The 27,496-nt window shown below is 44.3% G+C and overlaps 1 protein-coding gene across 4 annotated transcripts in view; it reads left to right on the top strand.

Moving 5' to 3' along the window:
• LOC121547516 (transformation/transcription domain-associated protein) overlaps window positions 1-27,496 on the top strand; it is an 89,736-nt gene that overhangs the window by 46,631 nt on the left and 15,609 nt on the right. For all 4 annotated transcript variants that reach the window (XM_045209777.1, XM_045209776.1, XM_041858839.2 and 1 more), the window contains 9 exons: window positions 631-766; window positions 2,151-2,342; window positions 3,812-4,007; window positions 4,891-5,009; window positions 7,594-7,740; window positions 8,157-8,257; window positions 9,880-10,081; window positions 22,186-22,347; window positions 27,253-27,343. In XM_045209777.1, the coding sequence (XP_045065712.1) occupies window positions 631-766; window positions 2,151-2,342; window positions 3,812-4,007; window positions 4,891-5,009; window positions 7,594-7,740; window positions 8,157-8,257; window positions 9,880-10,081; window positions 22,186-22,347; window positions 27,253-27,343 (1,346 nt within the window). The remainder of the gene's footprint in view (window positions 1-630; window positions 767-2,150; window positions 2,343-3,811; window positions 4,008-4,890; window positions 5,010-7,593; window positions 7,741-8,156; window positions 8,258-9,879; window positions 10,082-22,185; window positions 22,348-27,252; window positions 27,344-27,496) is intronic.

Below are 27,496 nucleotides of genomic sequence, written 5' to 3'. Positions count from 1 at the left end.
GAGAGAATGCCAAGAGTGTGCAAAGCTGTCATTAAGGCAAAGGGTGGCTACTTTGAAGAATCTCAAATATAAAATATATTTTGATTTAACACTTTTTTGGTTACTACATGATTCCATATGTGTTATTTCATAGTTTTGATGTCTTCATCATTATTCTACAATGTAGAAAATAGTAAAAATAAAGAAAAACCCTTGAATGAGTAGGTGTTCTAAAACATTTGACTGGTACTGTATCTGTGCCATTCAGACGGTGAATTGGCAAGACAAAAGATTTAAGTGCCTTTGAACGGGGTATAGTAGTAGGTGCCAGGCGCTCCGGTTTGAGTGTGTCAAGAACTGCAACGCTGCTGGGTTTTTCTCGCTCAACAGTTTCCCGTGTGTATCAAGAATGGTCCACCACCCAAAGGACATCCAGCCAACTTGACACAACTGTGGGAAGTATTGGTGTCAACATGGGCCAGCATCCCTTTGGACACGTTCAACATCTTGTAGAGTCCATTCCCTGACGAAATGAGGCTGTTCTGAGGGCAACAGAGGGTGCAACTCAATATTAAGAAGGTGTTCGTTATGGTTTGTACACTCAGTGTATATTGTTCATCTTGATATAAACTCTCCTTCCTGTCTCTGCAGCTGTTCTAAAGAGTTGAACCAGTGGGAGCCTCTGACAGAGTACGGTCAGTCGAAAGGCAACAGCAACCCCTACCTTGTACTGGAGTGCGCCTGGAGGGTCTCCAACTGGGGCGCCATGAAGGAAGCACTGGTACAGGTAGGGGATGCCCAACACACACACACACACACACACACACACACACACACACACACTGACACAGCTATACACAGAGACCACACACGCACGTAGACACACACTCGGCTGAGGTCTGGTTCCCAACTCCAGAACAGCTTGTAAAGCTGTGGAAATGTAGTTTGGCAGTCGTTAGGGAGGTTAATTTATCAGTCTCGTGTTATCTAAAGCAGAGTAGAGGGAACATAATAGTAGCTGACACATAACAAATACTCCTGCCTTGCTTTCTGCTCAGAGATCTGGAAACGAGCCACTGTCCTGAGGTGACATCTCATTAAACTGTCCAGCAAAACCTTTAACTAGCAACCTCTTACGTTCATTCTCTCTTATCTCTCTGTCTCTCTCGGCATGGGAAACATATGTTTACATTGCCAAAGCAAATGGAATAGACCATAAACAAAAGGGAAATAAACAAAGGAAACTTTAGTAAACATTACACTTACAAATATTTGTAAAATAATTTAGACATTTCAAATGTTATATTATTGGCTATGTACAGTGTTGGAACAATGTGCAAGTATTTGAAGCATTAAAGGGAAAATAAATATAGATTGTAAATACAATGTTTGTGCTCCACTGGTTGCCTTTTTCTCTTCTCCCTCCTCTCTCTCTTTCTCTCTCTCGCATTCCTCCATGGTTTTGCATAGATCTAATATTTACGTGTCTGTGCGTGATTAATTGGCTCAAAATCTGTTGTTTAGTGATTTGTTACTTGGCAGTGGTAGAAGACTGAGTAGAGCAGGCTGCTGCTGTTGTGGTGAGGCTCCGTCTGTCTGTCTGAATGGCCCAGCTTTCAATTAAACAGCCTCTGATAAGGCCACCACTGTCTACGGGAGATTCATCACATATCCCCTCGTCTGTGATAAGTGCATTTTGACCGATCGCTGTATTTCTCTCCCCCATCAACACACAGACAGAGAGAGGGACACACACCTAATCATGTTGCACAGGTTTGACTGCGCAGAAGGCAGGCTCCCCCTGGGCTATCGTTAGTGTTGTGGTTAATGCACTCAGTGGTCCGATCAATATAGTCTCTGCTCACCTCCGTGTCAGGCTGATTATTCATTAACCACTAAGGCCTTTAAAAATGATGAGGAGAATGAATAGAACAGGTGGTGTATTGTGTTCTGTTAGTGCTGCTTTGTGACAGTGGCATGAAGTAATTCACTTTAGAGAGGCAAACCAAAGAATTGCAGTCCAAATTCTGATAGCTGTAACACCTCAGTCACACATACTGACAAATGCACACTTGTTACTTTCTCATATGCACCTGTGTATAACCTTATGTTTGTATAGATAAGTAACTAACGTGTGTGTAACCTGTGTCTGTAAACTTTCTGTCTGTAAGGTGGAGCTGAGCTGTCCTAAGGAGATGGCGTGGAAGGTGAACATGCACCGTGGTTACCTGGCTATCTGCCACCCAGAGGAGCAGCAGCTCAACTTCATAGAACGGCTAGTGGAGATGGCCTCCAGTCTGGCCATACGGGAGTGGAGGAGACTGCCTCACATCGTGTCCCACGTACACACACCACTGCTTCAGGTAAGAGATGGGGGTGAGGCAGACACACACACAAGCACCACCTGAAATTGTTTGAAATCTCAATCAAGATGCAATAAAAGTCTGGAACACATTTATTTTGATCACTGTATTGCCAGATGAAGAGTCGATCAGTGATCCCAGCCAATTTACTGGGGAAAGACACTGATAATCTGTTTTTCTGGGAATGAAGAGGGGGGAAAACACTTCCCTGAAAGTCCAAATAAAAACCAGAGGGAGGGCGATAATGGACTGAGACAGACTATGAGAAGGAGGAAAAGAAAGAAAGAGGAGAGGGAGTGAGAGGAAAAGAAAAATGGAGACAGTGGCGAGACAAAGAGGCAGTAACTTTAGACTGTCCGTAATTGCTTTCCCCCCCATCAGATAGTGTTTGATTAAATACCTGCTCCAAAATTACATTTGCATGATGAATGGCCACTCCAAAATGAAGGTTATAAATGTGCCATCAGCTGATATTAACAGATAATTGTGAGAATATTGTACTGCCCAATTTATTTAGTTTCTGGTGATTTGATTCGGGAAGTCCACTGACCGATTTAGGCCATTTCTCTTTTGAAGGCAGCTATTTGAATTGAGTACCGCTACATTCATTTATGTGTGGTCCCATTCATTATAAAAGCAGAGGAAAACAACTTTTCTTTCCTGCTTAGTGAACTCTGCAGTCGTAAATCTCTGTTTCAGTATGATACACTTAAAGCCCAGAGAGCCTCTAAAACAAAGGCTTTCTGCAGGTAAATAACTAGGATCAAACTGCATTCGGAATCAAGCCATCATCAAAATACAGGACTTTCCAATTACTTTAGATCAATGAATTCACACCAGCTATATTGATCGGTGGCTTTAGTATTACTATTGTTTGATGAAAATGATTGATCATCATTCGGGTGTAGATACTTGCAGCTCGATAGCATTTCATATTCCGGTTTAGACCCTTCAGAATGGAGAGATATTTTGGTCTTTTTTATGTCTGAAAGAAGTGATTAGCCATTAAAGTAATATGATTTTCTGGCCCTGCCACCAGCCCTAACCTTAATATGACAGTCCCTAAAGGTAAATCGTTTATATGACACTCTGATCCATCTATCAGGTGTTGGCTTCTCGGACCTCATTTCAGAGAAGGTTTTTCCAATAGTCATCATAAGCCTGTAATACAGTGGGCTAATGGCTTTGGAATTGGCCTGGACACCCTGCCTTTTCTAATGTCATAGAGAAATAACAGAAACCCCGCCAAGTCTCATCCCTTTTTTTATTCATCTCCATCCCTCCCTCTTCTGTACCATTGTCTTCTCTTTCTCTGTTTACCCCTTCTCTCTTTTTCCCTTTCCCAACCATTTCCTGTCACCACTGTTCTCCACCCTCACATTCTTTCTTCTTCTCCACCCCTTCTCTCTCCCCATTCCTCCATTTTCTCAAAACCCTCAAACTTTCCCACCCCCCTCCTACCCATCCAGGCTGCCCAGCAGATCATCGAGCTCCAAGAGGCGGCCCAGATCAACGCTGGACTTCAGCCAGCCAACCTGGGCCGTAACACCAGTCTCCACGACATGAAGACTGTGGTGAAGACCTGGAGGAACAGGCTGCCCATCGTCTCTGACGACCTCTCCCACTGGAGCAGCATCTTCATGTGGAGGCAGCACCACTACCAGGGTAGGAGACACACCTATCGGTACTCAGGATGGGGGCGTCTCTAAAAGTCCACAGTGAGCTGAACCCCTCACGCTCTCTCTACCTTCCCAAATGTCAGCTCTCTAAATGACTTGTTTACTCTGCTCGACACACACACACACACACACACACACACACACACACACACCGAGAGGGGGAGGGAAATAGAGATACAGAGGAAGAGAGACACAGAGACAGTGAGTGGGAAGGAGTATAGGAGAGGGGTAGAGGGGGGAAAAAAAGGAATGCAGAGAGACTGCAAAGGGACTGCATGACAGCACAGCCTGAGTTGGAGGGAGGGAAAGAGCCAGAGATGAGGAGCGATGAAACTGAGGCAAAGAGGGGGAGGAAGGAGGTTTGGATATGAAGAGGACAAGAGGAAGGAAAGAACTGTACAAAAAACAGAAAAGAGAAGGGGAAAGGGGAAGGTTGGAACAAATTCAAGGTAGAAGATGAGAATAGATGAAAAGAAAGAATAAATAGAGGAAGAGTTGAGTGAATGAAAAATCTGGTCTCCCATTGTTGTCTCAGTGTCCTCTACAACATGGCACACACTGAACATGCACACTGTGGTGCCAGGCATTGTCCTGCAGTGACTTTGAAACCATTCAGTCTCAGCATCCTGAAAAATATGTTGTCTGAGGCAGCTTTAGTTCTGCTATGAAACTACTACAGTTATGGTGACTGGTGCAACACTGGTGTAACTACAAAAACCGAGAGAACATGAGACACAACTTTGTATTTGATTGATGCTTTCATCCAAATTAACTTTGTTACATAGTCAATCTCAAGAATATCTAGCTCCCTCTCCTCTCCACACTGACTGGACTGTAGTGACATCTTGTCCTCCTCCTTCCTATCCCAGCCATTGTGACGGCGTATGAGACCAACACGCAGCACGACCCCAACACCAGCAATGCCATGCTGGGGGTCCACGCCTCCGCCTCTGCCATCATCCAATATGGCAAGATAGGACGCAAACAGGTACCAAGCTCACTGTCTGATCAATCACTATTTGCCAAGATTACACGTTTACCAGGGTTGAATTTAATTTCAGTTGTCAATTCTGGAAATTAAATTATTAGAGAATTGAAAATTAAATCACACATTATTTTCTGAGGATTTTCCAATTTATGAATTGAATTGTTTTCAACTCTGTGGTCCTGTGTGGCTCAGTTGGTAGAGCATGGTGCTTGCAATGCCAAGGATTGTGGGTTCGATTCCTACAGGGGCCACCTATACAAAACAATTATGCATGCATGAGCTTTGGATAAGTGTCTGCTAAATGCCTTCAGAAAGTATTCACACCCCTTTACTTTTTCCACATTTTGTTGTTACAGCCTGAATTTAGAGATTTGGTGTCATAGATCTACACACAGTACCCCATAATGTCAAAGTAGAATTTTGCTTTTAGATTTTGTTTTACAAATTAATTAAAAATGAAAAGCTGAAATGTCTTGAGTTAATAAGTATTCAACCCCTTTGTTATGGCAAGCCTAAATAAGTTCAGGAGTTAAAATTGTTGTGGACAATTAACGCTCAGTTTCAGTTGCGCACGGCATTGCAGTACGACGTACTGCTAGCAGCATTTTAGCCAAAGACTTATGTGCTGTCTAGTCTGTGTATTATAATTGTGCAATGAGCATAACAATACTTTATATATGGAATTGGGATATCGTTCTCATTCTGAGAAATACTCATCTTTTTATCCAGGTAGGCCACTTGATTTCAATATCTAAACAAAGTGAACAGGCTATGTTGTTCGAACAGATGAAGACTGACAAGGGTGTATTCATAACAGTTCAACTGTTCTACATTGTTAGCAAGCAAAGTTGGCTAGACTTTAAATATACATTTTAGCTGGCTGCTCACTAGCGTGTGGGCTTGTGCTTGAGAGATCGTTTGAGACCTGTATTAATTCTGGTCATTATTGGTGGATGTGCATGGTTCTGGTTAAATTTGTAACAAAATGTTATAGACAGACTTGAAAGACGTGATTATTGCAAAAGAAAGCAGGTTAAACTATTTCGATAAAGTATTTAAATTATTAGTGGGTCTTATGGTTGTGGAACGCTTATATTTAGCCTAGGTACAATTTTCGAAGCCCTGAATTCATTATATTATTCCTGACTCTTTGAAATGTGGTGTAGTGACCTTTTTTAATTGTGCAATAAAGTTTATTCAGAGAAAGCGTTTTAAAAAATCGAGAAACACAATGTAGAAAACATTAAGAACACCTTACCGAATATTTAGTTGCACCCTCTTTTGCCCTCAGAACAGCCTCAATTTGTAGGGACATGGACTCTACAAGGTGTCAAAAGCGTTCCACAGGGATGCTGGCCCATGTTGACTCCAATGCTTCCCACAGTTGTGTCAAGTTGGCTGGATGTCCTTTGGGTGGTGGACCATTCTTGTAACTGTTTAGCGTGAAAAACCCAGCAGCGTTGCAGTTCTTGACATACTCAAACCGGTGCGCCTGGCATCTACTGCCATACCCCGTTCGATGGCGCTTAAATCTTTTGTCTTGCCGATTCAACCTCTGAATGGCACACACACAATCCATGTCTCAGTTGTCTCTAGGCTTCAAAATCCTTCTTGAACCTGTCTCCTCCGCTTCATCTACACTGATTTGAAGTGGATTTAACAAGTGAGATCAATAAGGGATCATAGCTTTCACCAGGTCAGTCTGTCATGGAAAGAGCAGGTGTTCCTAATGTTTTGTATACATTGTATATCGTGAATCGCCCATACGTTTTGAAAAAAACGAGCTACTCTGTTAATTATTTATGCATAGTCACTTTAACTCTACCCACATGTACATATTACTTCAACTACCTCAACTAGCCGGTGCCCCCGCACATTGACTCTGCACCGGTACCTCCCTGTTATTTTATTTTACTTCTGCTCTTTTTTTCTCAACATTTTTTGTTGTTGTTTTATTTTACTTTTTTATTAAAAATAAATGCTGTTTAAGGGCTGTAAGTAAGCATTTCACTGTAATGTCTGCACCTGTTGTATTCGGCGCATGTGGCCAATAAAATTTGATTTGATTAAATCACAAGGCCAACCACAAGTTGCTAACTAAGATGACATTGAATGTTCCTGAGTGGCCTAGTTACAGTTTTAACTTAAAGCACCTCGAAAATCTATGGCAAGACTTGAAAATGGCTGTCTAGCAATGATCAACAACCAACTTGACAGAGCTTCAAGAATTGTAAAAAGAATAATGGGCAAATATTGTACAATCCAGGTGTGCAAATCTCTTATAGGCTTACCCAGAAAGACTCACAGCTTTTAATCGCTGCCAAAGTTGATTCTAACATGAATTGACTCGGGGTTGAATACTTATCTAATCAAGATAATCAATGTTCAACATTTTCTTCTGCTTTGACATTGGAGTATTTTGTGTAGATTGATGACCAAAAATTACAATGAAATCTATTTTAATCCCACTTTGTAACACTGTGGAAAAAGTCAAGGGGTGTCCATACTTACTGAAGGCACTGTATAATATTTTTTTTATTATTATTACTTTTTAATATGTTAACCTGTGTGCGTTTCCACTCAGGGTCTGGTGAATGTGTCTCTGGACATCCTGAGTCGTATCCACACCATCCCCACGGTGCCCATCATAGACTGCTTCCAGAAGATCCGCCAGCAGGTCAAATGTTACTTGCAGCTGGCTGGGGTCATGGGCAAGAACGAGTGTATGCAGGTGAGGAAGTTGTCATTTGTAGCTCAGTTGGTAGAGCATGGTGCTTGCAACGCCAGTGTAGAGGGTTCAATTCCCGGGACCACCTGTTTGTACATGTATGCATGACTGTAAGTGGCTTTGGATAAATGCATCTGCTAAATGGAATATATTATTACATTATATTAAGTATTTTTTTGTGATGATGATAATAGCACTCTGACTTGAGGAAAGTTATGATTAAGACATTTTGTAAAATCTGGTAAATGTTCTCCTGTCTGAAGTTATTTCACCATTAAAAACCCCATTGAAGACTTCACTTCAATGCCTTTGAAATACATGATCTTAAATGATGAAATAACACTTTCTATTGAAATTCCCTTTCTAAATAGTAGCTGAATATATTTGGTGAACAAAGTTGTTTTCATCTCCCCCTGCAGGGTCTGGAGGTGATCGAGTCGACCAACCTGAAGTACTTCACCAAGGAGATGACAGCTGAGTTCTACGCTCTCAAAGGCATGTTCCTGGCCCAGATCAACAAGTATGTGCTCATCTAGACACTACTACAAGTGATTGCTGAGTATGAGTATCAGAATTAGCTCTTGAGGTTGACTTGGTGACGGACTCACTCTTCAGGTTGACTTGGTGACAGACTCAGGTTATAATCTCAGACACTTATTTCTACCCGTGTCATCAACACACGCCCGTGTCTACACTACGTTCTCACTGCAGGGGGTGCCTGTAGAGCACACACACCTCTGTTCCCTTCCCCAATCACACACGCACACAGACACGCACGCACACAAATAAACATGCACGCACACACGACACACACACAACCCTCTCTATGCCCTTCCCCAATCACAAACCCACGCACACCCCTCTTTCCCCCTCACCCTTCAGCGCCCACTCTCATCAGCCCTGACATGATGACGGTGCCCCGCGGGGGTGAAAGAAAAATGGGGGATAGCTTATTAAATATCCACGCCCGAATAATTAACTCGCTGGCAATTTACTGGAATCTCTGGTATCAGCAGAACTTAGCCTAACCTCAGCAGTAGGGACCTAATGCAGTCATTACGAACACACACGCACAAATACACACACTCTGCGGGAGTATGAACAGCGTGGTTCGGGCCTGGGATAGACGGTAGGAGCCTTCAGTTAAGTGGTGTGTCTGTGTGTGACTTGACACTCGGCTTGGCGTCTCTCCCCCTCTCCTCCCCTCTACCCCTCTCTCGCCCCGCTCCACTCCTGCTGAGGAGAAACTGTTTATGTACTTTGACACCGCCAATGTGACGAGCACATAAAGTATGACTGTTGGGGCCTGGCTTAGACTCCCACAGCAATCAGCCTCCATGTTCCTTTATCGCAACGCCAAATAGGTTGTTATAATAACCCATTATAATTGATTGGCCCGTGAGCCATTTTAAAGTAGGTGTGCTTACTCCTTGCTGTTTGAGGTTTGAAACCTCGCCCAAAATTGTGGTTTGATTAAGTCCTGTTGAGCTCTTGTTCTGTTGACAGACAAGTGTGTCTTTATTTTGACTGAGGGGCAGAGGTTTATTTTTTTATGGGGTACCTTGCCCCTTATTCCTTAAAGAAATCCTGAATGGGTTGTACAATTATTAGAATGGTTTATGGCTTAGGGGGGAGGAGGATGTATTGAAGCAGCTGATGGCTGTACATATTTTTCACCGTCAGCATAAACAACAGTCAAACGTAGGTCTCTGCCAGATTCCACCCTGTCTCCCTCTCTCTCTTTTCTTGGTATTTAAGCTATAAACTTGAGCTGAACACTTGAGCTTTGAGTTCAAGATTCTGGAAGCAGGATAAAGAGCCTTGTCAATGAGGGGAAGTTGAAAAATGATGGATATTGATATACATATTAGAAAGATCATCATTTTAACGCTCTATCCTCCCCCTCTCTGCCGTACTCTTCCCTTTCCCAATCCCCATTTCTCGCCATCCTTCATCCCCCTTCTCTCTCAACATACTCTCCGCTCTATCCTCCCTTCTCTCTCTTCCTCTCCATATCCCATCCATGTATCTCTTTCTCCTTATCTTCCCATTTCCCCCTTCCTCCCCACTCCTTTATCCTCCCTCTCCATTCCCCCTTACTCTCTCTCCCCCACTCTCTTCATTACTCCACCCCTCCTTCAGGTCAGAGGAGGCCAACAAGGCGTTCTCGGCAGCGGTCCAAATGCATGATGTCCTGGTGAAGGCTTGGGCCATGTGGGGGGACTACCTGGAGAACATCTTCGTTAAGGAGCGCCAGCTGCACCTTGGCGTCTCCGCCCTCACCTGCTACCTGCACGCCTGCCGACATCAGAACGAGAGCAAGTCACGCAAGTACCTGGCCAAGGTGGGTTAGAGATGGAGTTCTCCTCTCTACTGCTCGTGTGTTCCAAGCACATAGATGAGCTAGAGTTATATGCGTCATGAGGGACAGCTACGAATTTAGTAACCTTCCAGCTTCTATGAAGGACATGGCTCTAGCATGCCATCATTTGGCGTAAGCAACTGCTAATATTATGGATCACAAATGGTGAAAAGGATAGAGGTGCGTTTATTTGCTTGCCTTGCAACTTCACCTGTGAAGGTCTCACACACGGATGAACAGAAAAGCACTTGTGAAGTTAAACCCACAAATGGTTTTCAGTGTGTAGGAGTTCTATTCATTAGACATAATTTAGACTCCACTGGGGTGTAACTAGGTTCTCCATTCCCAAGATAAATCGAAATGGAGTATTTACAGAAAGCACTTTCTCTTTCTGTTTGAGTGGAGCGCTCATGTCAAAGAAACACCCTCTATTCTTCACCACCAATCACTACTATAGTCTCATTTTCTCTAGGGAAGGGATTATCAACTAGATTCAGTCTCGGGAAGGTTTATTCTTGAGTGGATGGTCAGGGGGCCGAACAACTCTACCGGTCTAAAGTTTTAGAACACCTACTCAATCAGCTTCATGGGGTAGTCACCTGGAATGCATTTCAATTAACAGGTGTGCCTTGTTAAAAGTTAATTTGTGGAATTTCTTTCCTTAATGCGTTTGAGCCAATCAGTTGTGTTGTGACAAGGTAGGGAGGATATACAGAAGATAGCCCTATTTGGTAAAAGACCAAGTCCATATTATGGCAAGAACAGCTCAAATAAGCAAAGAGAAACGACAGTCCATCATTACTTTAAGACATGAAGGTCAGTCAATAGGGAACATTTCAAGAACTTTGAACGTTTCTTCAAGTGCAGTTGCAAAAACCATCAAGCGCCATGATGAAACTGGCTCTCATGAGGACCGCCACAGGAATGGAAGACCCAGTGTTATCTCTGCTGCAGAGGATACGTTCATTAGAGTTACCAGCCTTAGAAATTGCAGCCCAAATAAATGCTTCACAGAGTTCAAGTAACAGACACATCTCAACATCAACTGTTCAGAGGACACTGTGTGAATCAGGTCTTCATGGTCGAATTGCTGCAAAGAAACCACTACTAACGGACACCAATAAGAAGAAGAGACCTGCTTGGGCCAAGAAACACGAGCAATGGACATTAGACCGGTGGAAATTTGTCCTTTGGTCTGGAGTCCAAATTTGAGATTTTTGGTTCCAACCGTGGTGTGGGTGAATGGATGATCTCTGCATGTGTATTTCCCACCGTAAAGCATGGAGGAGGAGGTGTTATGGTGTGGGGGTGCTTTGCTGGTGACACTGTGATTTTATTTAGAATTCAAGGCACACTTAACCAGCATGGCTACCACAGCATTCTGTAGCGATACGCCATCCCATCTGGTTTGGCCTTAGTGGGACCTGTAGTGTATCTACAAATATTTTGTAGACTGCAAATTGACCACAAGAAGCCAAAACATATATAATATTTGACTAAAACATAATCATTTCAAACCTTGCTTGTTGGTGTATGATCACATATCTCTATTATGCATGGGAATACTTTGGAACAGATTTACAAAATTAATGTATTATTAATATTGTGTGTGTGTGTATACACTGAACAAAAATATATACGCAACATGCAACAATTTCAAAGATTTTACTGAGTTACAGTTCATATAAGGAAATCAGTCATTTGAAATGAATTAATTAGGCCCTAATCTATGGATTTCACATGACTGGGAATGGTCACAGATACCAAAAAAAAAAAGAGAGCCGTGGATCGGAAAACCAGTCAGTATATGCTGTGAACATAATTTGCCTCATGCAGCGCGACACATCTCCTTCGCGTACAGTTGATCAGGCTGTGGAATGTTGTCCCACTCTTCTTCAATGGCTGTGCAAAGTTTCTGGATATTGGCGGGAACTGGAACACGCTGTCGTACACTTCTACAATCCAGAGCATCCCAAACATGCTCAATGGGTAACATGTCTGAGTATGCAAGCCATGGAAGAACTGGGACATTTTCAGCTTTCAGGTATTGTGTACAGATCCTTGTGACATGGAGCCATGCATTATCATGCTGAAACATGAGGTGATGGCGGCGGATGAATGGCACGGCAATGGGCCTCAGGATCTCATCACGATATCTCTGTGCAATCAAATTGCCATCTAAAAAATGCAATTGTGTTTGTTATCTGTAGCTTATGCCTGCCCATACCATAACCTCACCGCTACCATGGGGCACTCTGTTCACAACTGCAGTCAGGTCAAGACCCTGGTGAGGACGACGAGCACGCGGATGAGCTTGCCTGAGACGGTTTCTGACAGTTTGTGCAGAAATTATTCGGTTGTGCAAACACAGTTTCATCAGACGATCCCGCAGGTGAAGATGCCGGATGTGGAGTTCCTGGGCTGGCAAGGTTACACGTGGTCTGCAGCTGTGAGGCCGGATGGACGTACTTCCAAGTTCTCTAAAACGACGATGGAGAGGTGGCTTATGTTAGAGAAATTAACATTAAATTCTCTGGCAACAGCTCTGGTGGACATTCCTGTAGTCATCATGCCAATTGCACACTCCCTCAACTTGAGACATTTGTGGCGTTTTGTGAGACAACTGCACATTTTAGTGGCCTTTTATTGTCCCCAGCACAAGGTGCACCCTGTGTAATGATCATGCTGTTTAATCAGCTTCTTGATATGCCACACCTGTCAGGTGGATGGATTATCTTGGCAAAGGAGAAATTCTCTCTAACAGGGATGTAAACAAATTTGTGCACAACAACCCGCTCCTGCAGGTTCATGCTCTACAACATTCGGAGAGTACGACCCTGCCTTACACAGGAAGCGGCACAGGTCCTAATCCAGGCACTTGTCATCTCCCGTCTGGACTACTGCAACTCGCTGTTGGCTGGCCTCCCTGCCTGTGCCATTAAACCCCTACAACTCATCCAGAATGCCGCAGCCCGTCTGGTGTTCAACCTTCCCAAGTTCTCTCACGTCACCCCCCTCCTCCGCACACTCCACTGGCTTCCAGTTGAAGCTCGCATCCGCTACAAGACCATGGTGCTTGCCTATGGAGCAGTGAGGGGAACGGCACCTCTGTACCTTCAGGCTCTGATCAGTCCCTACACCCAAACGAGGGCATTGCGTTCATCCACCTCCGGCCTGCTGGCTCCCCTTCCTCTGCGGAAGCATAGCTCCCGCTCAGCCCAGTCAAAACTGTTCGCTGCTCTGGCACCCCAATGGTGGAACAAGCTCCCTCACGACGCCAGGACAGCGGAGTCACTCACCACCTTCCGGAGACATTTGAAACCCCACCTCTTTAAGGAATACCTGGGATAGGATAAAGTAATCCTTCTAACCCCCCAAATTGTAAAGTGGTTATCCCACTGGCTATAGGGTGAACGCACCAATTTGTGAGTCGCTCTGGCTAAGAGCGTCTGCTAAATGACGTTAATGTGCCCTTGAGCAAGGCACTTAACCCTAATTGCTCCTGTAAGTCGCTCTGGATAAGAGCGTCTGCTAAATGACTAAAATGTAAATGTAAATGTAAATTGAGAGATTATTATTTTTTATTTTTTTTTGTGCAAATAGTCCACGTAGCCAATTGATTAGTTGTTCAGCAGTCTTATGGCGTGGGGTTAGAAGCTGTTAAAGGAGCCTTTTGGACCTAGAGTTGGCGTTCCGGTACCTCTTGCCATGCGGTAGCAGAGAGAACAGTCTATTACTTGGGTGGCTGGAGTCTGACTATTTTGGGGAGGCTTTCCTCTGACACCGCCTAGTATAGAGGTCCTGGCTGGCAGGAAGCTTGGCTCCAGTGATATACTGGGCCGTACTCACTACCCTCTGTAGCGTGTTATGGTGGGATGCCGAACAGTTGCAATACCAGGCGGTGATGCAACTGGTCAGGATGCTCTCGATGGTGCAGCTTTATAACTTTTTTGAGGATGCACATGCCAAATCTTTTCAGTCTCCTGAGGGGGAATAGGCTTTGTCCTGCTCTCTTCACAAATGTCTTGGTGTGTTTGGACCATTATAGTTTGTTGATGTGGACACCAAGGAACTTGAAGATCTTGACCCACTCCACTACAGCCCCGTCGATGTGAGTGGGGGCGTGTTCTGTCCTCCTTTTCCTGTAGTCCACGATCAGCTCCTTTGTCTTGCTCACGTTGAGGGAGAGGTTGTTGTCCTGGCACCACACTGCCTGGTCTCTGACCTCCTATAGGCTGTCTCATCGTTGTCTGTGATCAGGGCTACCACCGTTGTGTCGTCAACAAACTTAATGAATGTGTTGGAGTCGTGGGTGAACAGGGAGTACAGGAGGGGACTAAGCACACACCCCTGAGGGGCCCCTGTGTTGAGGATCAGCGTGTCAGATGTTGGTGCCTACCCTTTTATATGTTGCGTTTTTATATTTTTGTTCTATGTATGTGTGTGTGTGTATATATATGTGTAGACACACAGTGTAGAAAACATTAAGGACACCTGCTCTTTCCATGACATAGACTGACCAGGTGAATCCAGGTGAAAGCTATGATCCCTCATCGATCTCACTTGTTAAATCCACTTCAATCAGTGTAGATGAAGGGGAGGAGACAGGTTAAAGAAGGATTTTTAAGCCTTGAGACAATTGAGACATGGATTGTGTATGTGTGCTATACAGAGGGTGAATGGGCTAGACAAAATATTTAAGTGCCTTTGGTCAGGGTATGGTAGTAGGTGCCAGGCTCACTGATTTTTGTCGAGGACTGCAATGCTGCTGGGTTTTGCACACTCCACTTGACACTACTGTGGGAACCATTGGAGTCAACATGGGCCAGCATCACTGTGGAACACTTTTTACACATTGTAGAGTTCATGAATTGAGGCTGTTCTGAGGGCAAAGGGGGTGGGGGGGTGCTACTCAATATTAGGAAGGTGTCCTTAATGTTTTTATATATATATATATATATATATCACAGTTGAAGTCGGAGGTTTACGTACACTTAGGTTGGAGTCATTAAAACTAGTTTTTCAACCACTCCACAAATGTCTTGTTAACAAACTATAGTTTTGGCAAGTCGGTTGGGACATCTACTTTGTGCATGACACAAGTAATTTTCCCAACAATTGTTTACAGACAGATTATTTCACTTATAATTCACTGTATCACAGTGGGTCAGAAGTTTACATACACTAAGTTGACTGTGCCTTTAAACAGCTTGGAAAATTCCAGAAAATGATGTCATGGCTTTAGAAGCTTCTGATAGGCTAATTGACATCATTTGTGTCAATTGAAGGTGTACCTGTGGATGTATTTCAAGGCCTACCTTCAAACTCAGTGCCTCTTTGCTTGACATCATGGGAAAATCAAAAGAAATCAGCAAAGACCTCAGAAATAAAATTGTAGACCTCCACAAGTCTGGTTGATCCTTGGGAGCAATTTCCAAACGCCTGAAGGTACCACGTTAATCTGTACAAACAATAGTACGCAAGTATAAACACCATGGGACCACGCAGCTGTCATACTGCTCAGGAAGGAGACGTGTTCTGTCTCCTAGAGATGAACGTACTTCGGTGCGAAAAGTGCAAATCAATCCCAGAACAACAGCAAAGGACCTTGTGAAGATGCTGGAGGAAACGGGTACAAAATTATCTATACCCACAGTAAAACAAGTCCTATATCGACATAACCTGAAAGGCCGCTCAGCAAGGAAGAAGCCACTGCTCCAAAACCGCCATAAAAAAGCCAGACTACGGTTTGCAACTGCACATGGGGACAAAGATCGTACTTTTTGGAGAAATGTCCTCTGGTCTGATGAAACAAAAATAGAACTGTTTGGCCATAATGACCATCGTTATGTTTGGAGGAAAAAGGGGGTGCTTGCAAGCCGAAGAACACCATCCCAACCGTGAAGCACGGGGGTGGCAGCATCATGCGCATATATTGAAGCAACATCTCAAGACATCAGTCAGGAAGTTAAAGCTGGGTCGCAAATGGGTCTTCAACTGTGTGTGTGCGTGTGTATATACACACACACACACACAGTGTGGGAGAAAAAGTATTTGATCCCCTGCTGATTTTGTACGTTTGCCCACTGACAAAGAAATGATCAGTCTATAATTTTAATGGTAGGTTTACTTGAACAGTGAGACAGAATAACAACAAAAAAATCCAGAAAAACGAATGTCAAATCTTATAAATTGATTTGCATTTTAATGAGGGAAATAAGTATTTGACCCCCTCTCAATCAGAAAGATTTCTGGCTCCCAGGTGTCTTTTATACAGGTAACGAGCTGAGATTAGGAGCACGCTCTTAAAGGGAGTGCTCCTAATCTCAGCTTGTTACCTGTATAAAAGACACCTGTCCACAGAAGCAATCAATCAGATTCCAAACTCTCCACCATGGCCAAGACCAAAGAGCTCTCCAAGGATGTCAGGGACAGGATTGTAGACCTACACAACGCTGGAATGGGCTACAAGACCATCGCCAAGCAGCTTGGTGAGAAGGTGACAACAGTTGGTGCGATTATTCACAAATGGAAGAAACACAACTGTCAATCTCCCTCGGCCTGGGGCTCCATGCAAGATCTCACCTCGTGGAGTTGCAATGATCATGAGAACGGTGAGGAATCAGCCCAGAACTACACGGGAGGATTTTGTCAATGATCTCAAGGCAGCTGGGACCATAGTCACCAAGAAAACAATTGTTAACACACTACGCCGTGAAGGACTGAAATCCCCCTGAGGTCCCCCTGCTCAAGAAAGAACATATACAGGCCCGTCTGAAGTTTGCCAATGAATATCTGAATGATTCAGAGGAGAACTGGGTGAAAGTGTTGTGGTCAGATGAGACCAAAATGGAGCTCTTTGGCATCAACTCAACTCGCTGTGTTTGGAGGAGGAGGAATGCTGCCTATGACCCCAAGAACACCATCCCCACCGTCAAACATGGAGGTGGAAACATTATGCTTTGGGGGTGTTTTTCTGCTTAGGGGACAGGACAACTTCACCGCATCAAAGGGATGATGGACAGGGCCATGTACCGTCAAATCTTGGGTGAGAACCTCCTTCCCTCAGCCAGGGCATTGAAAATGGGTCGTGGATGGGTATTCCAGCACGACAATGACCCAAAACACATGGCCAAGGCAACAAAGGAGTGGCTAAAGAAGAAGCACATTAAGGTCCTGGAGTGGCCTAGCCAGTCTCCAGACCTTAATCCCATAGAAAATCTGTGGAGGGAGCTGAAGGTCGAGTTGCCAAACGTCAGCCTGGAAACCTTAATGACTTGGAGAAGATCTGCAAAGAGGAGTGGGACCAAATCCCTCCTGAGATGTGTGCAAACCTGGTGGCCAACTAAAAGAAACGTCTGACCTCTGTGATTGCCAACAAGGGTTTTGCCACCAAGTACTATGTCATGTTTTGCAAAGGGGTCAATTACTTATTTCCCTCATTTAAAATGCAAATCAATTTATACCATTTTTGACATGCGGTTTTCTGGATTTTTTTGTTTTCTGTCTCTCACTGTTCAAATAAACCTACCATTAAAATTATAGACTGATCATGTCTTTGTCAGTGGGCAAACGTACAAAATCAGCAGGGGATCAAATACTTAATTCCCTCACTGTATGTGTATGTGTATGTATGTATGTATGTATGTATGTGTGTGTGTGTATATGTGTATGTGTATATATATATATATATATATATATATATATATATATATATATATATATATATATATATATATATATATATACACACACACACACAGTGGGGAAAAAAGTATTTAGTCAGCCACCAATTGTGCAAGTTCTCCCACTTAAAAAGATGAGAGAGGCCTGTAATTTTCATCATAGGTACACGTCAACTATGACAGACAAAATGAGAGAAAAAAATCCAGAAAATCACATTGTAGGATTTTTAATGAATTTATTTGCAAATTATGGTGGAAAATAAGTATTTGGTCAATAACAAAAGTTTATCAATACTTTGTTATATACCCTTTGTTGGCAATGACACAGGTCAAATGTTTTCTGTAAGTCTTCACAATGTTTTCACACACTGTTGCTGGTATTTTGGCCCATTCCTCCATGCAGATCTCCTCTAGAGCAGTGATGTTTTGGGGCTGTCGCTGGGCAACACGGACTTTCAACTCCATACAAAGATTTTCTATGGGGTTGAGATCTGGAGACTGGCTAGGCCACTCCAGGACCTTGAAATGCTTCTTACGATGCCACTCCTTCATTGCCCGGGCGGTGTGTTTGGGATCATTGTCATGCTGAAAGACCCAGCCACGTTTCATCTTCAATGCCCTTGCTGATGGAAGGAGGTTTTTACTCATAATCTCACGATACATGGCCCCATTCATTCTTTCCTTTACACGGATCAGTCGTCCTGGTCCCTTTGCAGAAAAACAACCCCAAAGCATGATGTTTCCACCCCCATTCTTCACAGTAGGTATGGTGTTGTTTGGATGCAACTCAGCATTCTTTGTCCTCCAATTTGTCCTCCATTCTTTGTCTTTTATACTGATAACAAGTTCAAACAGGTGCCATTAATACAGGTAACGAGTGGAGGACAGAGGAGCCTCTTAAAGAAGAAGTTACAGGTCTGTGAGAGCCAGAAATCTTGCTTGTTTGTAGGTGACCAAATACTTATTTTCCACCATAATTTGCAAATATATTCATAAAAAATCCTACAATGTGATTTTCTGGATTTTTTTTCTTAATTTGTCTGTCATAGTTGACGTGTACCTATGATGAAAATTACAGGCCTCATCTTTTTAAGTGGGAGAACTTGCACAATTGGTGGCTGACTAAATATTTTTTTCCCCCACTGAATGAATGAAATAATCTTATTAAATACTTTTTTCTTTACATAGTTGAATGTGCTGACAACAAAATCACGCAAAAATTATCAATGGAAATCAAATTGATCAACCCATGGAGGTCTGGATTTGGAGTCTCCCTCAAAATTAAAGTGGAAAACCACACTACAGGCTGATCCAACTTTGATGTAATGTCCTTAAAACAAGTCAAAATGAGGCTCAGTAGTGTGTGTGGCCTCCACGTGCATGTATGACCTCCCTACAACGCCTGGGCATGCTCCTGATGAGGTGGCAGATGGTCTCCTGAGGGATCTCCTCCCAGACCTAGACTAAAGCATCCGCCAACTCCTGGACAGTCTGTGGTGCAACGTGGCGTTGGTGGATGAAGCGAGACATGATGTCCCAGATGTGCTCAATTGGATTCAGGTCTGGGGAACGGGCGGGCCAGTCCATAGCATCAATGCCTTCCTCTTGCAGGAACACTCCAGCCACATGAGGTCTAGCATTGTCTTGCATTAGGAGGAACCCAGGGCCAACCGCACCAGCATATGGTCTCACAAGGGGTCTGAGGATCTCATCTCGGTACCTAATGGCAGTCAGGCTACCTCTGGCGAGCACATGGAGGGCTGTGCGGCTCCCCAAAGAAATGCCACCCCACACCATGACTGACCCACCGCCAAACCGGTCATGCTGGAGGATGTTGCAGGCAGCAGAACGTTCTCCACGGCGTCTCCAGACTCTGTCACATCTGTCACATAATATAATATAATATAATAATATAATATGCCATTTAGCAGACACTTTTATCCAAAGCGACTTACAGTCATGCGTGCATACATTTTTTTTTATTTTTTTATTTTTTTTTTTGTACGTGTGGTCCCGGGGATCGAACCCACTACCTTGGCGTTACAAGCGCCGTGCTCTACCAGCTGAGCTACAGAGGACCACAATGTGAACCTGCTTTCATCTGTGAAGAGCACAGGGCCACAGTGGCGAATTTGCCAATCTTGGTGTTCTCTGGCAAATGCCAAACGTTCTGCACGGTGTTGGGCTGTAAGCACAACCCCCACCTGTGGACGTCGGGCCCTCATAGCACCACTTGTGTGGGTTGTAGACTCCGTCTCATGCTACCACTAGAGTGAAAGCACCGCCAGCATTCAAAAGTGACCAAAACATCAGCCAGGAAGCATAGGAACTGAGAAGTGGTCTGTGGTCACCACCTGCAGGTCACTTGATGTCATCCTACGGTTGTTGAGTGACATTCGAATGAGTTGGCGGTCATCCCGGTCAGTAGAGTCGTTTTCGCCCTCTGCCGGTCTGTAGCTTTGTTGTCCCCAATGTCTGCTGCTTGACCTTGTTCTTATGAACCACCGTCTTTGGAATTGTAAGGATGGAAGCAACCTGACGCTCACTGTATCCCTCTGCCAGTAAAGACAGAATTGAACCCTTCTTTTCCTCACTCAAAACTTTCCTTTTCAACTCTTTTGGCATGGTCAATAGTTATTTTTTGATTAATATTACTTTTGAGGTACTATTAGCACTGTTTTTGCCATCCAGCTGGTCCTATTGCAAGGGGATAGTGATGACCACAGCAGTGGTTTTTATACTTTTCCTTGTTAAATAAGATTTGGTTCAGGTGATCACCTAATTCAGTTGAATGAGGTGTGCTTGTGTTGGAATTCAACAGACACTGGAATGGAATGGCTGTCATACATGTAGAGATGCTGATTTAAGAAAAATTTGCAGTGGTCTCTTAATTTTTTCCAGAGCTAAAATATATATATATATTTTTTTTGCTCAGAAAACTTGGGGGGCCAAATAAAAATCGGCCACGGAAAAAATTGGTACGCTAGTTGGGGAACTCTGCTTTAGAGGGTCAATCTCATGCTGCACTCTATAATGGCTTTATACAGTTCCCTAGTTCACCATCCACCCCAATCCCCCACCAGCCGCCCCTTGTCTTTCTACAGCGACGTGAGGTTGCTACACTTTCTTTGTCTCCTGCCACAATTACACCAGGAAGTGGCAGTATGAATGGGATCCTATGATGGCCCCTGGGGTTAATAGATGAATGGCTCCCCTTTCACTCCAATCTAACCAGCCCCTGTTACCATGCTTAGACTGATCCTTACTAACAACCAGAACAGACCACACCGCCCAGCCTCAGCTCCAGACTGACCCTCACCAACAACCAGACCAGACCAAACAGTAGTACACACTGATCCTTTGATGCTCTCTCTGGAGGTCATGGCCTAGCTGACTGTGGTACCTGACACAGCGATAGACAGTTGTAGCTAATAGTCCTACAGCAAAGCTATTGCAGGGGGTGTTGAATCTTCTGCTCTCTGTGTTGTAGAAATATATCCAAAGAAGATACTGTAGTTCGATCCTTATTGTGTGATGGTGGACATTGGACAACAGCATAGAATACACTAAATGGGTAATAGGGTGTCATTAAGATGAAGATCCCCTGACCCTGTTTCACTTATTGTAAAAATGAGAAACAGGACAACGGTCTCTCCAGTATTAGCTGTGAATATTGGCCGTCACACAAATACTATAATCAGCTCTTACAGAAATAATCAGGGCCATTAGCTTCCATTTCCTCTGGGCTAGTGTTTCCGGGGGGAGGACATTAAACCGTGCACTTACACACAAAGAGATAAGGGGGGGTGGGGGTCTGTTGCCCTTGGTATTGTATGGAGGGAGGAGATGGCTGGCCGGGGCTTGGTAACTGGGGCTTGGTAACTGGGTCTGTGTCCCAAATGGCTCCCTATGTAGTGCACAACTTTTTGTCAAATGTAATGCACTATGTAGGGAATAGGGTTCCATTTGGGATGCACCCTGGGTCTGGTCCTGGCAGCGTTTAGAGCCTGATGGATGAGCAGAGATGATCAGTAATTATACACAAGCTGTGTGGCCTGGCCGGCTGGCTGAGAGGGGGTGGAGGGTTAATGTCTCCATCAACAGCCCCCCCCCAGGAGGGAGTTCACCTGCTCTGTGACCAACTCCTCCCCCTCTCAAAGTGGCTAGAGCTTGCCAGGAAAGCAACCTCCCTCTATCCCTCTCACTGTTCATGTGTGCCACTGATCTGAGCTCCAGAGATGGATGGTCTGGTGATGATATTACAGGCAATTAAGCCCTTTAGTCACCATTGAAATGTTGATGTAATTTGTGTCCGTACTGCCTGAGCTCGCCAGCAACCTCCCTCTAACGGTGTCACTGTTCTCTCTTCCCCCTCTCTCTCCTGCCCTCCTCTATCCCCAGGTGCTGTGGCTGCTGAGCTTTGATGACAAGAACACCCTGGCGGATGCTGTGGACAAGTACTGCATCGGGGTGCCACCCATCCAGTGGTTGGCATGGATACCACAGCTCCTGACCTGCCTGGTTGGGTCAGAGGGCAAACCCCTGCTCAACCTCATCAGCCAGGTACAGTGGCTTGCAAAATTATTCACCCCCCTTGGCATTTTTCCTATTTTGTTGTCTTTGTCTGATTTCTGGGGGGGTTGTATCATTTGATTTACACAACATGCCTACCACTTTGAAGAGGCAAAATATTTTTGATTGTGAAACAAACAAGAAAACAGAAAGAAAACTTGAGCGTGCAATTACAGCTGCAATTGTCTTGGGATATGTTTCTATAAGCTTGGCACATCAAGCCACTGGGATTTTTGCCCATTCTTCAAGGCAAAACTGCTCCAGCTCCTTCAAGTTGGATGGGTTCCGCTGGTGTACAGCAATCTTTAAGTCATACCACAGATTCTCAATTGGATTGAGGTCTGGGCTTTGACTAGGCCATTCCAAGACATTTAAATGTTTCCCCTTAAACCACTCAAGTATTGCTTTAGCAGTATGCTTAGTGTCATTGTCCTGCTGGAAGGTGAACCTTCAAGAATTTCCCTGTATTTAGCGCCATCCATCATTCCTTCAATTTTGACCAGTTTTCCAGCCCCTGCCAATTGGAAAAACATCCCCACAGCATGATGCTGCCACCACCATGCTTCACTGTGGGTATGGTGTTCTCGGGGTGATGAGAGGTGTTGGGTTTGCGCCAGACATAGCGTTGTCCTTGATGGCCAAAAAGCTTAGTTTCATCTGACCAGAGTACCTTCTTCCATATGTTTGGGGTGTCTCCCACATGCCTTTTGGCAAACACCCAAACATGTTTGCTTATTTTTTTCTTTAAGCAATGGCTTTTTTCTGGCCACTCTTCCGTAAAGCCCAGCTCTGTGGAGTGTACGGCTTAAAGTGGTGCTATGGACAGATACACCAATCTCCGCTGTGGAGCTTTGCAACTCCTTCAGGGTTATCTTTGGTCTCTTTGTTGCCTCTCTGATTAATGCCCTCCTTGCCTGGTCTGTGAGTTTTGGTGGACGGCCCTCTCTTGGCAGGTTTGTTGTGGTGCTATATTTTTTTTATAACCCAACCCTGATCTGTACTTCTCCACAACTTTGTCCCTGACCAAAAATCTAGAAAATCACATTGTATGATTTTTAAGTAATTAATTAGCATTTTATTGCATGACATAAGTATTTGATACATCACAAAAGCAGAACTTTTATATTTGGTACAGAAACCTTTGTTTGCAATTACAGAGATCATACGTTTCCTGTAGGTCTTGACCAGGTTTGCACACACTGCAGCAGGGATTTTGGCCCACTCGTCCATACAGACCTTCTCCAGATCCTTCAGGTTTCAGGGCTGTCGCTGGGCAATACAGACTTTCAGCTCCCTCCAAAGATTTTCTATTGGGTTCAGGTCTGGAGACTGGCTAGGCCACTCCAGGACCTTGAGATGCTTCTTACAGAGCCACTCCATAGTTGCCCTGGCTGTGTGTTTCGGGTGGTTGTCATGCTGGAAGACCCAGCCACGACCCATCTTCAATGCTCTTACTGAGGGAAGGAGGTTGTTGGTCAAGATCTCGTGATACATGGCCCCATCCATCCTCCCCTCAATACGGTGCAGTCGTCCTGTCCCCTTTGCAGAAAAGCATCCCCAAAGAATGATGTTTCCACCTCCATGCTTCATGGTTGGGATGGTGTTCTTGGGGTAGTACTCATCCTTCTTCTTCCTCCAAACATGGCGAGTGGAGTTTAGACCAAAAAGCTCTATTTTTGTCTCATCAGACCACATGACCTTCTCCCATTCCAGATGGTCATTGGCAAACTTCAGACGGGCCTGGACATGCGCTGGCTTGAGCAGGGGGACCTTGCGTGCGCTGCAGGATTTTAATCCACGACGGCGTAGTGTTACACTAATGGTTTTCTTTGAGACTGTGGTCCCAGCTCTCTTCAGGTCATTGACCAGGTCCTGCCGTGTAGTTCTGGGCTGATCCCTCACCTTCCTCATGATCATTGATGACCCACGAGGTGAGATCTTGCATGTAGCCCCAGACCGAGGCTGATTGACCGTCATCTTGAACTTCTTCCATTTTCTAATAATTGCGCCAACAGTTGTTGCCTTCTCACCAAGCTGCTTGCCTATTGTCCTGTAGCCCATCCCAGCCTTGTGCAGGTCTACAATTTTATCCCTGATGTCCTTACACAGCTCTCTGGTCTTGGCCATTGTGGAGAGGTTGGAGTCTGTTTGATTGAGTGTGTGGACAGGTGTCTTTTATACAGGTAACGAGTTCAAACAGGTGCAGTTAATACAGGTAATGAGTGGAGAACAGGAGGGCTTCTTAAAGAAAAACTAACAGGTCTGTGAGAGCCGGAATTCTTACTGGTTGGTAGGTGATCAAATACTTATGTCATGCAATAAAATGCTAAATAAGTACTTAAAAATCATACAATGTGATTTTCTGGATTTTTGTTTTAGATTCCGTCTCTCACAGTTGAAGTGTACCTATGATAAAAATTACAGACCTCTACATGCTTTGTAAGTAGGAAAACCTGCAAAATCGGCAGTGTATCAAATACTTGTTCTCCCCACTGTATATATACTGAGATCATGTGACACTTAGATTGCACACAGGTGGACTTTATTTAACTAATTATGTGACTTCTGAAGGAATTGGTTGCACCAGATCTTATTTAGGGACTTCATAGCAAAGGGGGTTAATACATATGCACGCACCACTTTTCCGTATTTTTAAAAAAAAATTAGAATTTCACTTCACCAATTTGGACTATTTTGTGTATGTCCATTACATGAAATCCAAATTACAGGTTGTAATGCAACAAAATAGGAAAAACGCCAAGGGGCAGAGATCCTATTCAATTAAGTTCTAATATGTGATTCTATGCCAGTACCCACCTCACGTCCATCGAATAAGCCCATCTGTCTACAGCACTGCCCGTTAAAGTTCTTCAGTAGAAAAAAGGAAGGGAAGCGTTGCTACTCTATAGTAGGCCTTTGTAGCTTTTTGGCAAAGGGGTTAATTGGTTCTAAAAAAGCACCAAGGCACTCTTCTTCATATTTTAATTATATAATAAATGCCATGGTCCTCCTTGTTTTTATTTTATGTTTCTCAACTTTTTTGTACCAGGGACGGACAAGCTAAGGATCTTTCTGTACCACAAGCACTCAGCCCTCCTATCCTCATCTCTCCTAAATGTGATTCCCCCCCGTGTGCGTGTGTGTGCATTATTGTGCAGGCACGTCAGCCTAATCGAGATGGATTAACAGCACTCAGTGCCAGAGTGGCCTCTCTCCAGCACTTCATATTTATCAAATTAACCATTCAGATTCCTCTCCTCTCATTGTATTGGCCTTTTTCAATTATTTACAGAAGGAATGAATATTAAGTTCATATCAAACGCGTTCGCAGTGCAGGAACAGAGCTGACAAATAAAGTAAGGGACTAATTTGCTTTCCGTTAATGGAGTATTATTTCTGAGCAATTGAAAGAGATGGGAACTTCAAAGAGTATTTGGCTACGTCAAACACCCCTCATCCACCCGGTAGAGCGGGAAATGGGAGAGAAGAGGGAGAGAAGGGAGAGCGATGGTGAGAGAAAGGTTTAAGGAGAATCTCTCATGTGAAGTCAAGCCCACATCAAGTGCTTAATGGAATAGAAATTTGCCTTGTTTAGTTATTCAATCAGGGTTTCTCAACCTTTTTTTTAGCCAATGCCCCCTTTGCCTATTAAATGAATGGCGAGATATCAAGGAGAGGTTTATGAATGGCTTTTGGGGTTTGGTATTTGGGGAATGAATGGGTGAGGCATTTTATCGCCCTTCTGTCTTCCTCCTCGCCATATGATGAGTGAAGGGTAAAAGGTTGACTGTGTCTGTCTGTAAAAGAGAAAAGCAGGAAAGCACCATTTAATGGATGGGAGCCTTTATCTTAGCGATGCTGAATCATTTAGTGTTGTGGGCGGCGGCCGCACGGCGGGATGTTTTGAAAACGGACAGTGAAATATTAATGAAGGTTAACCCTGAGGGGTAGAGGAGAGATGAATCACAGCGTTAAGTCCTACAGAGAATCGAACACCCCTCCTCCTTACCCCCCCCCTCCAAAATATAACATCCTTCATCTCCCATTAAGAGCATGATCTCTCCTTATACTCCTCCTTTCTCTCCTGCTGCCTCATCTTTGATGCCCTGCTAAGCTGCCACTTATATCTCCATCCCTCCACCCCCTCCTTCTCTCCATCCTCCCCTCCATCACCCAGCACAGCCCTCCCTCTGTACTGTTAATGCAAGGCTGAGCCAGGGTTAGAGAGGTGTCTCTTTACGCCTACAGGCTACTCCTCACCCCTCTGTCAGCAGGGTAGGGGAACAGGGGTGTAGGGTGTCTGTCTAATGGGGCCAGAGAGGAGCTGTGGTCTGGGCTCAACCACCTTGTTGTCTCTGTCTCTCTGTCATCAAGGCCTCACTGTCACTGTGCATAACTCCTGTGTTTCCAGTAGAGTTGATCTCCCTTCTATCTGCCTCATAGTGAGAGGTGCTGAGCTCACACCTATGGCTGTCTATCTGTCACCCTCTTACATCCATCCTGTCTATTCCCTGGAGTACTTGTTGTGCCAAATCGTGTTCGGTTTTCTGAGGAGTCTTGATGACGTCTGTAGAAATGTAGATTATGGAGTGTATAGTTAGTTTGCGGAAAAATGTAATGACACTGAACTTCGGTCAGTCTCTGGCAGTGTAGGCCAAGGCAACCCTCTAAATTTAGCCACAGATCTGTTGGAACCTGAAATACCCTCCAGGGTTTCATATCATAACTCCATCTCCATTACACATTACAGAGCTGCTTGCAGGGTATCAATGTTTGATATTCTTTGGGATTCTCTGCAGCGTACACTCCTCTCCTCTGTGCAGTGTGATTCCTGAGGGTAGCTTCTTCTTTGAATGGTAGTCTGACTGTGACCCCCTCTCTTGTCTTATCTGCTAGGTGGGACGAGTGTACCCACAGGCAGTCTACTTCCCCATCCGCACCCTCTACCTGACGCTCAAGATAGAGCAGAGGGAACGCTACAAGAGCGGTAAGTCATGTGTGCGTGCGGTTTTCACCACGGTTTGAACATGTTATGTCCCCTTTGGACACGAAGGGTATGACTATGTTTGAAAGCGGCGCTACTGTTGAGGAGGGTATTTATGTATTCACCTTGTAGATACAGGAGTGTTCGAGCTCACTG

This window comes from Coregonus clupeaformis, chromosome 31 (genome assembly GCF_020615455.1).
Source record: "Coregonus clupeaformis isolate EN_2021a chromosome 31, ASM2061545v1, whole genome shotgun sequence".
NCBI classification, from domain to species: domain Eukaryota; kingdom Metazoa; phylum Chordata; class Actinopteri; order Salmoniformes; family Salmonidae; genus Coregonus; species Coregonus clupeaformis.
This window is presented reverse-complemented; position numbering and strand designations above follow the sequence as displayed.